The sequence below is a fragment of the Nuphar pumila genome, chromosome 7 (genome assembly GCF_984573655.1).
Source record: "Nuphar pumila chromosome 7, dmNupPumi1.hap1.1, whole genome shotgun sequence".
NCBI classification, from domain to species: Eukaryota; Viridiplantae; Streptophyta; class Magnoliopsida; order Nymphaeales; family Nymphaeaceae; genus Nuphar; species Nuphar pumila.
The window spans coordinates 48,856,671-48,874,707 of record NC_143255.1 but is presented as its reverse complement, the minus strand read 5'-3'; the positions used below and the strand labels follow the sequence as shown (position 1 = coordinate 48,874,707).

Genomic DNA, 18,037 nt, shown 5'->3' with positions numbered 1-18,037 from the left:
TTATTTGCATGTTAGTGCTTTACTTGATTAAGTATGATTTACAGGTTGATATTTTTTTTAAGGGAAACTAGCCCATTAAATTGCTTGGATCCTTCCTTAGCATCTGAACTTAAGCTTCTAGTATCAGACTTAACCCTCATCATTATCTGTTTTCGTGGGTGTTGCTCTGTGGATATCATACGTGAGGCTGTCAACATTAATTCGCAAAGGTTGGTGTCCATAACATAATATGATACAGATAGACACCAGATACTCTACATGCTGTCACAAATTGCTTATATACAGACCACTGAGAGGGATGTATATCACAGTCTTTACATAGGCAGACTGACCAAAATATATATTCCAGCACTGGCACAAACACTAGTAACTTACCCTAGAACGAGGGGCAACCTCCCTGAGGGCCATCCACATCCACCCACACTTCATTAGTGCGCCCAATGAACCGGAAGGGGCTATTATACTGCGCAATCGAGTAAGCATACTTGCCTTCATCAAAAACAGCTGAATTTGCCCATGGAGATCGGCCAAGACTGATTGCCAAACTCTCTGCTTCCTTGACGATATTACTGTCACGAGCAAACCCAGAGAATTTCCTAACCGCAACATATCGACTCTCCCATCTCTCCGCCTGCAAGTCCAGTTCTGGAAGTGGAAGCGTCGGCACTTCTTAAAATTTTATGGGGAGATAAAACCTCACAAAGTAGCCAGAAAAATGCAGTGGTCCAGCTCCAGGCACAATGCTGGTAAGTACTGGAACAGTTATGGCGATCCGTAAGGAATTCAGATTAGCACCCTGAATGTACTGAAACAGCCTGTATAGAAAGAAATATCACAAGGATTCAGTATAGAGATCCATGGATGGTACAAAGGCATGTCGACCCTGTAGCTGAATGATCAATTAGGGAGATTGATAAATTGCTACAAACATTGTTCCAGTTTGCAAAACTCTTCTGGAGTCAGAGGACAATCCCTTACCAGCTTAACCTTTTACTGTATAAGCTTGACAAGGTACCCAATTTGAGCAATTCTTCAAACCTTAACGAAAGAATCGTCCAACAGATTTTTCATTTGGTCCAAAATGACTCCATCAACTCGATTCTGTAGTATGCCATGAAAGTTAAAGACAAGCTATCAAATTCCACAAAATACATTATGGCCTCTAAACAAGTGAGGTCATGTTGATCAAATTCTGCTCACATAAATCAAGCCTAAAAAATTTACCAATTTTACAGTGACCACATGAAATCTTCAACTACAGGCCAACTCCCCCAAACATGAGTTTATTGGTGGTTTTACAACAATGGCTTCCACATACATTAACATCTGAACATCAGTTTGCAAAATACCACTGAAACGGTTAACCACCTGAACTTCAGTTTGCAAAATACTATGAATTGGTTAACCATCTGAACTTCGTTTGCTGAAATGCTAATCATGTGTTCTGCTAAATGGGCTTTAAATGAAGTGGTACTATTGATCCAATTGATCACAATTGAAATACATATGGACCATTTCAGGAAACATATGAAAGGCATAGTAGAACTCTTTATATGCAAAGCTGTACACAAAGGTGATATAACTCGTATACAGTCTTCATTTGATGAAAGACAATCGTAGTTTATTTTGCATGTTGAATGAGCGTATCCATCACAGTTCCACCAAATATAACTTCTTGTGTTCAATCTTGTGGACAGCATTTAGCGTTTATGAAAGTCATATTTCTTTTGCACATCAGATTACAACAAAAAGAAAATCTTAGCCACATAAATGCAGTTTAAAGGAATGCAATATACCTCACAATACTTTGATAGTAATCAATTTTAAATTAAATTCCCTTGGCATAATGAAAACATAAGTGGGATGTCAAAGGTTTAGATTCAAGTCGGATATCAGTTGGATCCATTTAACCAGATTCTTCAAAGTAAACATTCCCGTCAATAATTGGACTCAGATTTGGTATAGAGTTTCAATCTGAATCACTATTCCATAAGGTAGAACAGTAGCCATTTAAGGTAGTTGGATCAGGAATAAATATTAGCCTTTTCCGTCCAATTGCAAATCCAATTAGGCAACATATAGTTAGGTTGGATTCAATAATGCCTCACCCGAACCATATCTGATCCATTTTACACCCATAATAAAAAGATGATCAAATTCAAGATGAGAGTTATCAAATTCTTTTTGCAAGTTAACTAGAATAATTATCTAAAAAGGCTGCATCTTTGAAGGAACTTTGGCTTGAAACCTCCTCAAGCTACTTTGAAACTGCAAGCAATACGTAAAAGGCACCAAAGATAACTGAATCCTACTTTGCATGTATTGGCCCTTGAAGTAACTGTAATTAGCACAGGATTGGTTATAGATGGAGACCAATTTCCTCAAAACTGAGAACTTCTGAATCTTCACACACACACACACACACACACACACACACACACACACACACACGGTAGGTCCAACTCTTGGACGGTCGTCCATCAACTTGGTTGAGGGGAAGAAATATGGGGACTCCAGCTGTGAAAGATATGGACCATAGAGATAAGAATTTTATAGCATTTTCTCCGGAGATAAAACCATCATTAGATCCCAGGGTTTAATGATTCATCAAACACTCTCAAAGTCAATAATCCCAGCGGGCTAGACCGAACAAGAACAGGAAGGTTTCTATTCTTTGAGGGTTTACATGAAGGACATGGTTGCCTGAATAAAAGGCCAGGTTGAAGAAAAGCTTGCATAAGCTACAGTTTTTTATTCTTGACTTTCTTCACTTGTCCAGCCCAAGCATCGAAAGAGAAGAACAATCGCCAACCCCTTTTCTTTGTTATTCCGTTTCTCTTCTGTCTTCACCTTCTTATTACTAGGACCACATATACACACAATTGTTCAAGCAGAATCCTGCATTTCTAACATTTTTTTGCGAGCAAAGTTGTCACCATGTTCCACCAATCTAAGTACCCAACAAGCACATAACGATTACCATTAGAAACCAATATAATGGTACACCCAAATTAAATCTTAGTATGTGTATCGATGACCATAACAATGGAAACACCGATGATGAAAAAGTTCCGTCCTTCCAAGGAAACCCACAAACTAAATTAAACAAGGGAAGAAAAGAAACAACGGTTTTCCCGCATGAGGTGATAATAGTTTCCATGATGGATGAACCATCGACATACTAGGATTCTAAGAACAGCCATCTAAATACAAGTAACTTCTCAACAAAATTGTTTACTTTCTTTCCCCTATGAAAGAACCATAAACATACCAAATACCACCGATCTAACCTCTGTATCAAAATGGTCCCTTCCTTCACATCGGAAACCAGAAATTCAATGAAATTAATAACAGAAAAAATGGGTTTTCTCTACAGGAAAAAAAAACCATGAAGGGAAACGGACAACAGTCAGAAACAGAAGGATCGGTACGTGAATACCTGTGGAAACCTTGCTTGGTGGACTTCTCGAAGGAGATGTCTTGGACCAAAGCAGACATCCATGAGGATTCCCTGTACAATCTGATCTCAAATTCAGACTCCGAATGGATGAGGGTGAATTCGGGGGATTCGATCCCTAGACCTCCTCGGAGTGATAAGCCTAAGAAGGTCAGAAGAAACAAAGGGGGGAAATTCTTCTCCATCTTCACTGCCTTGCACCAGAGGGACAATCGCAACTGGTTGGAGCAGAATTATATTTCTTTCAACAGGCGCTTTATGCAGCCTAACCACCATTCTTCTGGCCATTTGTTTATTTGCTTGCAAACAAATTACGCAAGTTGGTTCTTTGATACACCAACTTATCCAGATATCTACCCACTTATCCGGATAAGTTGGGAATTTGCAATATGGGAGCAGAAAGCAATCTCTCGACTACTTCCACAGTTCCACTCATGGGCAGGTAAATGGATCCAAAAGCACAAAAGGTCGGGCTAAAGCAAGGCATAGTTGGGTCCGAACTATGACCCGACCTTGAAGACCTTAACCGAGTCTGCATGTGAATGGGCTTGTTGGTAAACAAGCCAAACATGACGAACTTGAAGTGTTCCAACGGAATGTTCTAGCTTGGCTCATTCTAGATGGCTTGTTTGAAAGAAAAAAAAGCATTTCCTTGTTTCAGAACACTTAATAATAAATTATAAAAAGCGCGTTGAACAAAGCTGTTTCATCTCTGCCCCAAGGAGGGTTGGCGTAGTGGGGTGAGGCCTTGGCTGCTTGACGGGCAGTGAAGGCTCTGTGCAAGCCAACGCTTAGCATAGGCCCTGAGGGCATGCGTCCTAGCCAGGCTGAGTCAGTGCGAGTGTGGTTTCTTCAGGTTATAAATTAAAAAAAAAGAAAATCTGTTTCAACTCTAAAATATTGCTTGCAAGCTAAAATCCTTCAATCGTTTGTTCTAGAATCCAATTATGAATCGTATGTTCTTCCCTCTACCAATCCATATAAATGAATTTCGGTTAAGACATATCCAAATCCTCCACCGTGCTGTTCACATCCCAAGCCGGACTTGCTTTGGGTGGTACCTCGTCTTGAGATTGATGGATGAGAAAGAACATGCCCTGTGATCTGCAAAATGTCCTTCACTTTTGTCTTTAGGTTGGTACTTGGACCTGGGATCCAGCAGAGCCTGTTCAGTAATTTATCAGGTGTTCAATGCTTACAGGTCTAATCAGTTTGCTCTAATGGAAATGGGTCACGTGAAATAAATTCCGATCCACCAGGGCATATCAAAACAGGCTAAGGGTTCATCAGACCGTCCATCTCGACAGATAGAGACGTCTTCTCTAGGTTTGGGTTGAACCTGACCTTGCCGGATTGAATCGCCTTTTTTCTTCAAAAATCACTTATAAACCAAGATGGAAAGGCTCTCCTCAACTGGTATGGTCAACTTTTGAACGCCATCAAGTTGACGGAATATCATGCATTTGAAACCCACAGTGTCATCCCTGGTCAAAAGGTCTAAGCTGGGTGTGCTCCATAGTGAGCAGGGGGGACCTCAAGAGTTTAATCAACCAGAAGCTAGCCAATCTACTGTTGGTGATGGGAGGTTTTCCACTTGGTCTAACACCCAAAAAAAAAAAAGATGGATCGGATGTAGGTTGGGAAACCCCAAAAAGCATGACTTGACAATAATATGAATCTTGCTTAATTGCCTCTGGACAATCCCTTCAATGCATGTCAAATTTATAAGTTTGCATAGAACAAGAGTTGGACAAGAAATACATTATTGGAGGAGCATTTATGCTTGAAAGAAAGTTGTTCATGACTCAATGAGAGGGGTGTAATCTTCAAAAATGACAGGAAGTTCAAAGGACAACAGACCAAGGAACGTTCGGGAGGAGCTGAAGCTACAGAGTCTGCACCTTCAAGTTCTTTCGCTTCAAGTATTCGGCCCATTCAACAGGCTTCCGACAGCTTCCTCCATAGATGACATGCTTTGGGAGTTGTTTACCATGAGTTACAAAAATTCCACCACTCACTACAGCCTTAGCAACTGCAGTTGCCTGTGAACCATCACTAAAATTTACAGCGGCACTGGGGCTTAACTCACTAACCAAACGTTTCATGTACCTGCGCAATAAACACATTCAACTGAGTGGAGGAACTGCTATAGAATCGTTCCTTGGAGGAGGAACTGATGCATCATGAAATATGCAAAGTTACAATGGAAGTGCATAACAAAACTTTTTTTCCAGATTCCTTTTAATAATAATAGCAGAGGCCATTACTTTTACACCATCAAGATAACGTAAAATACAAGCAGCAGTGTTGATTGGATATCAGTCACACAAATTCTTGCCAATCAATTGTGACTTTTTTATTATGATGGATTATAACAATTAAAAGGGGAGAAGTACCAAGTTTTTGTGTAACTCTCTGGCACAACTATATCTGCCCCAAGGGCCTTGAGCTCTTCAATAGTTTCTGGATTAGCAGGATTGTCTTCAATTATGCTAATAGTCTGAAACTTGCGCTCCTTTGCCAATTCAATGACTGCTTTACCTATGTCACTATCACCACAATTTTGCACCAAAGTGCCACCTGCCATGGTAGAAGATTCATCAACCAACATTATAAAAATTGCAGAACTAAACGGTTCAAAGCAATAAAGACAACAACGAGAACTAAGCTATGGATGCACACGGACAGGTAGAATGTGGAGATTAATTTGGTTGTTCAAGTATAGTTGATAATTGCAGTCTATGTTTTGCCAATTCAAGGATAAGTTTACCTGAGTCACTATCACCACAGTTTTGTACCAAAGTGCCATATGACACTGTAGGAGGTTGAGATTCGCCCAGCAAAATTCCAAAAGTTTCACACCAATGAGCTAGAAATATAAATAATTCAAAAACTAGTCAAACCGAGCTCTCAAAGCACATAGTGGGAGATCATGTTGGTTATTCAAGTTAATTGATCATCACCATAATTTTGTAGTTGCCTGTATTTATTATAATTTTCCATATTATACTTTTCCATTATTTTCAGACAACATGGTTTATCTCAAAGTCTTCAAACTACTCAACTCCATATACAAAAGAAAGGGTTGTACCTGGTACACCCCATATTCTAAGTTGGGAAGAGGTGGACTGAAGACGACCCTCTAACCTGCTTTTTACATGAAGTGGCTGCCTCAAGACATGAACCCACATTTGCCCCTAAGCCCGCGTGGTTTATGACATCACCAACCAATGGCCTTTCTCACAGGTGACACTACACAGTAAAATTCAACCAATGTCGTGTGGCTGCCATGGATAAAAAGTTGCAGACACTTTTGAAACAGGGAGAGAGAAGGTTGCACCAAAATTTCTTTGGGGCTCAATTTTTAAAGACTGATCGGTTTTCAGTAATCAGCATCCTTTAGCCTATTATTACCATGGTTTTAAAACCCGGTGACTCATCCTTAAGTGACTCGTGACTGCCAGGTCAACTCGGTGACTTGGTCGGGTCATGTTAACTTTATATTTTATATAAAATATATAAATATATGTATATACTATCTGTATTTTATAGTGTTTTACCAATATATTATATATAATATACATCATATGATATTTTTATAATATATTTAATGTATAATTTTATTAATACATGTATAATCATATTTTTATATATAATATACATAATGTATATTATATTTCATAAAATATATGTAATTATATAAAATATATTATATATATATGCATGACTCGCCCATGACTCAGCTGAGACTCGGCCGAGTTTTGTAAAAACTGAGTTACACGTTTCTTTTTTACCCAATGACTGGGTGATCCGGCCAAGTCAACCGAGTCACCTGGTCAACCCAGCGAATTTTTAAACTATGATTATTACATCTGTGTGTGCTTCTTGTATGTATTGGCCATTTTAGCCCTAGATAGGTAGATAGTTTAACTTTAACACCAGTTAACCCCTGTACTTTAATCCTTTTACACATATAAAAGCTCAACTAATGGAAGCCTTTCCAGAACAACAAGAAAACGAAAAGGATTAATTCTGTCCATCTCATGAACGATCAGCTGACAAACAAAGGCCTTGCCAAGTATCTCCATTTCCCACTAGCTTCATGTAGAAGGAAAACAAAGGCCACATTTAGTCAAGATTTTGGGATGGATGCCCATCAGTAAGGCAAGGCCTTTTAAGATTATTTTGGTGAGCGCAAAGGGTCCATAGCTTCATGGCCAGGCCTAATGGAATATTATCACCATTTTGTCAGCCACTTTATACATAGCCTTCCACTGAGAAAGCATATTCAGGCAAATAAAGGAGAGAAGATAAAAAAAATGCTATGTTGTTTATCATATGCTATGCTGGTTCTTGTAGTATAAAGTTTCAAACTCCAATCGCATACTCAAGTGAGATAATTTGCATGAGCTTCATGTAGAAAAGGCTTTTCTATTTAGAAAGAGAGAGATCAGAACACTTTCAATTCATGCACGCTGGTGAATGGATATTGGAAAGGAAAACTTACATATTCCATGACTTCAAGCAACACCACAAAGCCCTTTGGAATCAAGAGCAAACCTAAGAGCAGATCTATAACCACATCTCATGTTGATGGATATCAACCAGATAGTCCGCATCCCTACCAGTCACAATCACAGTGAATTGGAATGCATGATCAGCTTCTCAGTAATTAAAACTCACATATGTTTACGATCCAGTACAAAGAGCCGTAATGGTATCTGGTATCCCATATCATATTACTCCATGACGTAATCCAACAAGTGCAAAGTCAAACAAAGGCCATAAACGCTTCAAAATTTTCTTGATCTAAAATAACCTAATTTCTTCATCAAAAAAGCACAATACAAGGGTCGATCCCTATCAAATCAACCATGTTGAACACATCTACAGTGTTAGATTGAATCTAGACAGCTTACATCATGAGATCCCAGGTAGATTTACCTACAATTCACTGTAGAAAATACATATCTTTTAAATTGCTTATTATTATTTCATACTGTAACCATTGCACAAACAGTAGAAGGATAAAGATGACGGTCACCTTTCAAAGACATCACCTAAACACTTTATTTGTCAAGAAAAAAATTCTCTTTTATTGCACAGTCCGTAATGACACAAGATTTGGGATGATATTAGCAGAAGTCACGCACCTTTGGTTCATCATGTATCTTGCACGAGTCTTTCATAAGCTGCAGAGGGGAAGAAGAGACCTCAATGGCTGGCACGATTCTCTTAAGAGATATCGTGCCATATATTTAGAGTTATATAAGGTACAAACTGGATCGGGTTTGTCGACCCATATCCGATAACATCAACCTGTAAATATCATATAAAAAAACATTTGGGTCTAGAACCAGACCCGTTAGACTTCATTCTCAATACCCTCCCTCAAGTTGTGCATGGTTTTGTACCATGGACAACTTGTTCTTCAAGAACCAAAAACGCATACTGGTAAGACCCTTAGTGAACAAATCCGCCACTTGATCAGCCGTAGGAACATAAGCAGGATCAACTTCTCTATCTTCTATCTTTTGTCGAATGAAATGTTGATCAATCTCTATATGCTTTGTGCGGCTATGGTGAATAGGATTAAAGGCAATCTGTATGGCACTCTGATTATCACACAAGAGAGTGGTGAGTAGAATAGATTCTCTAGCTTCAGTCAAAAGATGTCTCAGCCATGTGACCTCTACTGTAGCAGCCGTCATAGATCGATACTCAGCTTCAGTACTAGATCGTGCAACTGCACGTTGTTTCTTGCTACTCTACGCTATCAAGTTCCCATCAAGAAAGGCACAATATCCAAAAACCGATCGCCTGTCATCTGGATCTCCAGCCCAATCCTCATATGTGTATACATCCAGTCGATGTTCCCCTTTGGACTTGGACTGATGATAAACTAGACCATCTCCAAGAGTTCCTTTTAAATATCGAAGGATTCTCTTGACAGCATTCATATGCTCTGTTTGTGGGTCATGCATGAATTGAGAGACTTGATTCACTGCATATACAATGTCATGTCTAGTAAATGTGAGATATTGAAGAATACCCACAAGACTCCGATATTGCTTGGAATCTTCATATACTTCCCCATCCTGAGAACCGAGTTTATGATTGAGGACACTAGGAGTGGATAGTGGTTTACAATCTTTCATGCCTGCCTTGTCCAATAGGTTTAAAGTATATTTGTGTTGGGTTAGTGACAGGGCTTCATCCTGTCTATCCACCTCAACCCCCAAGAAATAACGCAAAACCCCCAAATCTTTCATTTTAAACTAGCAACTTAGCAAAATCTTGGTAGCTTCGATGTGTTCATCAGAGTTCCCAGTAAGAGTAATATCGTCCACATATATAAGAATCAAGGTGTGTACTTGACGATCTCAAAAAATAAAGAGTGAATGATCAAGATGAGATCGAACAAACCCATGTCTCTGAACTTCAACAAAGAAACTATCAAACCATGAGTGGGAGGCCTGTTTTAGCCCATAAATAGCTCTTCGTAGCTTGCAAACGTGTGTGTTGAGGCTATGTTCTGCATAACTAGAGGGTTGCTCCATATACAACTCTTTTTTAAGACTGTCATGCAAAAATGCATTTTTGACATCAAGTTGCCTTAAAGTCCATCTATACTGAACTGATAAGGACAAAACTAATTGAATGGTTCTCATCTTAATCACAGGACTGAAAGTTTCATCATAATATTGCCTGTATTCTTGAGTGAACCCTTTCGCTACTAGCCTCGCCTTATAGCGTTCAATGGATCCATCGGGTTTATACTTGATTTTATAGAACCATTTAGATGCTACAACATTCTTGTTTCATGATCTAGGAACAATCTCCCAAGTTTCACACTTATGTAAAGCTTTCATTTCCTCATTCATGGCCTCAACCCATTTGATTGACATGGATACTTGTGAGAAACTGATATGTTCATCATGCTTTTCAATCTGTGAAATGAACAATTATAAGTCTGTAGAAAAGTTATAACTTACCCATCTTTCAATAGGATGATGAATCCTCTCTAGCCTCCTGGGTTGCACAATCGGTCGTTGAACATTGTCTTTATTGCGCCGCACATAAGTAATCTCTTGAAACTTTATAACATCTGAAACGACAGGCATAGTAATATCTTGTGTGTTTGCCGGCCTTTCCTTTTCTGGGTATACATTTGTACTATGACGTTCTGCAGATAGAGTGTGACATGAGGGTACGTCATGCGTCGCCATTTGATCAAACACCTCAGCAACAAGCCATGGCTGATAACTTTCAGCATTGCCCCTCTGTACTTCCTGAATCATTAGTATGAGTCTCGTCAAACACGATATTCCGTGAAACTCTAATGTGACTGGTAGTGGGGTCATAGCACCGATATCCTCTATATTGATCAGCATATCCAACAAACTTGCACCTACATGCCTTGTTCTCAAACTTATCACGTTGAGAACTGTCAATGTGAACATAGCATATATAGTCAAACACACGCAACTCATTATAGTCAGGATGAATCCCAAAGAGTGTAAAATAAAGGGATTGGTCTGCTAGCAATTTCAATGGCAGTCGATTTATGACATAGACCGCTGAATGAAAAGCTTGTGTCCACAAATTTAAAGGAATATGAGTGTCATGTAACATACTCAGTGCACTTTCTACAATGTGCCGGTGTTTTCTTTTCGCCACACCATTTTGTTGTGGTGTGTGTGGACAAGATATTCGATGACCTATTCCATTATCTTGGAGGAATTCAGTAAATTCCTTCGATAAGTACTCTCCTCTACCGTCACAATGAAAATATTGAATTTTAGTTGAAAATTGATTACCAACTAAAGCACAAAACGAGCAGAAAAGTTTGAAAACTTCAGATTTATGTTTCATAAAATAAATTCAGGTATACCTAAAGTAACTGTCAACGAAGGCAACATAATAACGATTGCCCGATAAAGAAGGTTGAGGGGTAGGTCCCCAGACATCATAATAAACAATTTCAAAAAGCACAGAAGCTCTTTGATTTATTGAACGAAATGGAAGAACATGACTCTTACATAATTGACAACTGGAACAAAGAGGAAAATCAACCTCAACATTCAAACTAGACTTCGAAACAAGACCTCTGGACACAAGCTTCTCAATAAATGAATTATTGCAATGACCAAGACGACGATGCCAAATCTTTGGCTTATTACATTGAGATAGACTAAAACAATTTTTGAATGACACTGGACGAACTGGTTGTTAATTGAGTGATGCATCACGAACTGGAAGAGACTCCTTGAAGACATACATGTTTCCTTGTCGTTCTCCTTCAACGAGCGTCTTCTTCGTGAGAAGGTCCTTGACACATACAGAAGGAGTAAATTCGACAAAAGAATTAGTATCATCAACAAGTTTAGAAATAGAAACAATGTTTTTAACAATGCTAGGAGAATGATAAACATCACATAAAGGTAATGAGGAGTCGAAGAGTGAAAGGGAAATATTTCCAACATGAGAGATAGGGTGAAGAGCACCATCTCTAGTTTTAATACTAAATTTACCACGATAAGGTATGGGTTTCGAAATCTTACCAACATCATCTGTCATAAATGCAACAACCCCGGAGTCAATATACCAAGTCCCCTGCTCAGTTTATTTGAAACTCGACTCTGAAAGAGCAGAAATCAGGAGATTCTTCACATTTTCTCTTTCATCACCTTTAGGGTCGTCCCATGCTTGTCCTCTAGTAGAAGGCCCAGCACCACTAAATTTGCCTTTGTTTTGTGGATTCATTTGCTTTAATGTGCCCCATTTTATTACACTAAAAACATGTCGGTATATTTCTAGAATATTGGTTCCCTAGATACGAGTTAGATGACATGTTGGGTATGGGAAGTAACCCGCGGCCTCCTTGGTTACCTCTTTCGTGACCACATCCGCCTCGAAAACTCGCGCGTCCTCGCCCTGACGCTATTCCTGTGACAAGTATCTCATGATTGTTGGAATTCAGGGCCATCTCCTCACCTCTAATGGTAACTTCATATTGCAATAGCTTAGCCCATAGGTCTTCAAAACTAGGTAATGAAGGAAGGCATAGAAGAGAGGTGACTAACATGTGGTAGACCATCAAGTGCATGTTGAACTTTTTCTTTGTCAGGAATTACGCAACCCACCATGGCTAGTTGATCTGTGATACTCTGGATTTTATTCATGTACTCTGTAACTGATAAACTCTCTTTCTTCACGAGCTGAAATTCTCTTTAAATGCAAAATCCTGGCTTCTAAAACCTGTGAATAAGTCTGAGCCAATATCTGCCACAACTCTCTGGCAAAACACTCATCTGGGATAGCCACTAATACCTCTTGAGAAAGCGTAGAAGTAATGTGTAAGCCACAATTGCCTGATCTTTTCTTTTCCATGTTGCAAACTCTGAATTACAAACCAATTTATTTGAAACCTCCCCTTTATCATCTCGTTGTTCTTGCATGATGAATTCTAGTGGTGCATGAATCGTTCCAGCAAGATATCCAGGGAGATCCAAAACTCTTAATAAAAGGCAAAATTTGCCGCTTCCAGGTCAGGTAGTTTGAATTGTTTAATTTTTCAGATATGAGTTGTCCAAGGAAACTGGAAGGAAAGGAAGGAGAATCCATATGGAACGATAGGAAGAGAACACTCTGACCAGTAGTTTGATTTTCCAGCAATGTAAATCTGTTTTCCTTTTTTTTGTTGCAAAATATTATATTGCTGCAAATAGTCAGAAGTAATCAGTAGAACAAGGCAGGATAATGATATGAAATTTTCGTTGGATCGAAACTTTGATTAGTTTTTTTTTTTTAATGTATCAAACGTGAAGATGAACAAAATTTCACGTTAGGACAAATAAACAGATTAGGACAGATTTCAGCTTGAGGGGTTGAAATCTTATTCAGATCAGATTCAACGATCTGAACAAAAAGGAATAATAAAAAAATGAACAAGAATAGATTTGAAAGACGAGAAATTTTAGATTTAGAAGGAGACATAAATCTGATCTGATACGATCAGATTCGATGTAACCCAGCTGAAGAGAGAAATCAAACTGTTACAACCTGATTTAATTTAATCAGACTTGAAACAAAGCACTAGTTCATTCTCAATAGATATATATGTAACAGATGATACCAGAGCATGCACACTACAAGGCAATGCGTGTTTGCCCATCTATTTATAATGTGATGCCTTTTAGGACTGTTTGTTCAATAATTTTCATCCCTGACTTCCAAACTCATACCTAAGCTTGATGAATTTGGCATGCATGCATGTGTTGTGTTTATATGCATAAATATTGCATAATATATACATGCATACATACAACTACTTGCATTTTTTGGAATAAAAAGCACAAATAAATGTTAAATTATATATCAAATATTGTAATCTCATATTATATATATAAGGTGATACATATACATATACTATATATATATATATATATATATATATATGTATGTATATGTATCTACCTAATTATATATATAAAATATATATTTCTTTATTATTAGCCATAGGGGTAGTTTAGTCATTTCACAATTCTTGCACATATTCATTTTACGAATATGCTTATAATTTTGCCTTTTTATTTTATTTTCTTTCTTTCTTTTATTTTTTTTCTTTTTAACTCTTGTGCTTTTAGCACATGGAGGGGCCCACCCAACATGATCGTTGGGCCAGGGTCCCAACGATCATATTGGGAGCCCCTCCATGGTCTCTCATGTTGTATAAATAGGGGTGTTCCCCCTTGAGCTCTTCTATGCTTTTGTAAAGCCCCTCTTGGGACCCAATATATTGAAGTTGATATTTTTTATATTCTTGTGCATTTGTATTCGTGCCTTTGTGCACTTGTGAGAGTTCTCCTTTGTGCACTTTGTGCACTTCGTGCTTCTAGCATTGTGTTTATACACAAAATCTCTTTTTATAGAGATTTTTACAATAAACATACATATAATAGTCTAATGGAACTCTCTCTTGCCCGTCACCTTGCCATCTCAAAATTCTTATATCTATGAGCCACATATATGTCATGAGCATCCATGTCACAGACTACCAGCATTTCATAAAAATGTTATTCCTCTACACAGAAAACTGAAAAATAAAGATACCTTTGACTAGGGATGGCAGTGGACGGGGGCAGAGGCGGGGGACAAGGTCTCCACCTCCACCCCATCTCATAATTCTGCCCTCCATCCCCGCCTTCATCCCCACACAGGTTTTGATTTTAACCTCCATCACTTTTTCATGTCCATCCCCGGTCCAAAAGGGGCGCTGCGGGGAGGGGCCACGTTTTTCTCCGGTCCACTGCCATCCCTAAAGGTATTTTAGGCTGGCGGGGTGGAGGAAAGCCTAAGTCCATCCCCACACGGGTTTTGATTTTAACCTTCATCCCTGCCTCCCCATCCAAACAGGGCAAGGTGGGGGTGGAGCCCCACCACTGCCATCCCTACCTTTGACATCTAGCAGCCTAAGTATTAATATGCTATATTTTGCCCATGTGGCCCACAACAAACAGATCTGATCTTTTACTTTTGTATGACTGTAAACCTAGCCTAGTAGGTGTCAGACAACATCCCTTGGTCATCCCTTGGTCACTGAACTATGCACATAACTCCAAGCCTATGACAGGGCTATGTCACACGGACTCGGCTAAGGAGGTGCCGCACCCGAGTCGACATGCCCCGACACGGGTGCGGACTCGGGTGCGGCTTCGGACTCGGCCCGGACTCGGTCAACGCCGAGTCGGACTCGGTCAACGAGTCCAGGCCGAGTCCGTCCACATTTTGGACTCGGTCAACTTTGACCGAGTCCAAAAATGTCCCTAAAAACTAATTTTTTATATTTTTTATTTAAAAAAATATATATAAAAAAAGGCACTGTGACTGTGCTGTGACTGTGCACAGTGCTGTGACTGTGCACAGTGCTGTGACTGTGCACAGTGCTGTGACAGTGCACAGTGCTGTCACAGTCACAGTCGCAGTCGCAGTCGCAGTCGCAGTCGCAGTCACAGTCACAGTCACAGTCACAGTCACAGTCACAGTCACAGTCACAGTCACAGTCACAGTCACAGTCACAGTCACAGTCTGTGACTGTGCACAGACACCTGTGGCATTTTAAAAATAAAATAAAATTTTATATATATATATATATATATTTTTTTGCCGAGTCCCCGTGTCCAAAAATTTTAAAATTGTGCCGCACCCGTGTCGCACCCGCACCCGCACCCGCACCCATGTGACATAGGACAGGGCACACTTTGCAAGTTGCAATTCAATTCAATATAATCACTCTATGCTTACATTGCCTTATCACAAGCAATGAAACATTGATATTGTATGTTTCAGATAACATCCTTCCAGCAACATCATTGTCACAATGTTTCATTTGTAATGCATCTCTCACTATCTGTCACATAGGTGCGGGTGCGGATGCGGATGCGGATGCGGCACTTTAAAAAAACTTGAGTGCGGGGAGCGTATATATAATTTTTAATAGTTTTAAGTTAACACTACACGTATGTGTATGCATTTATGTATATATATATATATATATATATATATATATATATATATATATATATATATTATAGATAAAAATGGACTTGATTAGAGTTAACTGACTTTACTTTTGGATAGAAATGGACCTCAGTGTGGTTGACTTCACCTAACTCACCTATAACAAAGGAAGTTGTGTCCAAGTGTCGCACCTGCCTGGGTGCGGGTGCAATGTGGGTGTGGTGCCCTCTTAGAAGAGAATGTGTGACATAGCTCACTATCCATAAGACCTATAGGTTTAAAAACATATTCAAATAAAGCAGTAACCTAATCTTTCTTTCAGGTCCACAAGATTCTTGATATATGTCAATGAACTCATTCAATATCCCAGATTTAACAAAAGCACCGTATATTTTACTCTGGTGTAAAACTTTTGCCACAGATCTGATGGAACTTAGATCGAGGTGTGCAGTGAAAACAAGAGAAGAGAAATGAGGAATAAATTAATGGCTTGCTTCAGGGGAGATCCTCGACGAGATTATCGAGAGCTCTTGGTGTATCCTGCAGAGGCAAGGGCTGGAGGATCCAATGAGAGTGGGCCCACAATTATCCTAGTGGTTCCTATCTCAATGGCCTACTACTCAAATGGGTCATTGGATTTCAATTGAGACTCATTTAGCCACACTGGATCCATATCAGGATCCAACATCTCTCACTTGGCTATATGGGACGAACACCCACATTGTATCACAATCAGTGCATTATGTATTGTACTCATGACATTAAGAGGTTTTACATACGCTAGTTGGATTTCTCCTTCATGATATATCCCTATCATGAGGCTATTCATAAACTAGATTGTTTTTCCATCATGTCATAAATTTTATCATGTGTTTCAGTTTATTTCAAGTATTCACCATTTACCGCATACTAAGTCATGCAGTTCATAGATCAAAAATGAATACATCATAATGTGGGTCTCATATAGTCATGGGGTTCTTGTAGCTCTTCTATAACTATACCATAGGCAGAAATACTAGTGGAATACTATGAAATTTATTAATTCATAAATTTATGATTTGCCAAACATAACAAATACTCTCACTTTTTAAAATTTCACCATAGCTTATATTCCCAATTTTCATGTGCATTATCACATGTTGATCATTACCTGGTCATTTTAGATCAGTATATCCAGATCCAAATAATCATAATTGTGACTAACCAACACCATTTAACATTTCATGCATAAAAACAAAATATTCCTTCATGCATTTATACATGCATACCACAAGGAGCATTATTTATCATTATATAAATATCCTCACATGCATGTGTAAAATTATAATTCAACTCTCACTTTTTCAATGCATTGCATTTAAGCAATATTTGCATTAAGCCATGGCATCATGAGGTTTTACAAACATTAGCTGAACTTTTCTTTCATGATATATCATCATCATGAGGATACTCACAACTAGGTTGATTTTTCATCATGAAGTTAAACATAAATCTCTATATCCAAATCCAATTTAGATATACACCAGATTCATATCTCTAATGAGAGTTATCTCATTATCATTTGGATATGCAAAATATGATAAACCAATTACAAGGCTTTAATCAAACCACAAGTTTGAACATTTAAGTTCAAATCCTATACCGGATCCACAAGAATATATATATTCAAATCTGACTTGAGATGTTATACATTAAGTCCAACACGATCCATATTAAAATTGATCATCGTACAAGCTTAAATAAAACCATGGATCACTCAAGATTTGACCATAATCCAAATCCATTTTCAAATGCAAATGGATCCATATTAAATATCCAATATTCTACTTATCTGAATCTAACCATATCAAAACCTGGATCCATATAAAACATATATAATTATTAGGTCCAAATATATGGTCTGATACTATCCAGATTCAACATGAAACTTGGATTCAATCTAGATTCATACAATATATCTGACAAAATATATATGTATATATTTAGATTTGTCTCTAGATCAATTCTGGATCCATATCTCATATCTGGGCATAACACTCATCTAGATCCAATCACAAA

At 38.5% G+C, this 18,037-nt stretch overlaps 1 protein-coding gene and 1 pseudogene across 2 annotated transcripts in view; both read right to left on the bottom strand.

Annotated features, from left to right (window-relative positions):
• Nucleotides 1-233: 233 nt before the first annotated feature.
• Nucleotides 234-3,700, bottom strand: LOC149832193 (uncharacterized; annotated as a pseudogene). The gene is made up of 2 exons (XR_016433092.1): nt 3,440-3,700; nt 234-815 (listed from the first exon to the last, which is right to left on the bottom strand). The product of XR_016433092.1 is annotated as an uncharacterized LOC149832193 (transcript).
• A 1,436-nt stretch (nt 3,701-5,136) lies between these two features.
• LOC149832192 (uncharacterized) overlaps nt 5,137-18,037 on the bottom strand; it is a 28,429-nt gene continuing 15,528 nt past the window's right edge. Inside the window, exons 2-3 of the mRNA XM_090014354.1 lie at nt 5,854-6,037; nt 5,137-5,566 (exon numbers count right to left, since the gene is read on the bottom strand). Of these exons, the coding sequence (XP_089870480.1) occupies nt 5,344-5,566; nt 5,854-6,037 (407 nt within the window). The 3' untranslated portion in view covers nt 5,137-5,343. The remainder of the gene's footprint in view (nt 5,567-5,853; nt 6,038-18,037) is intronic.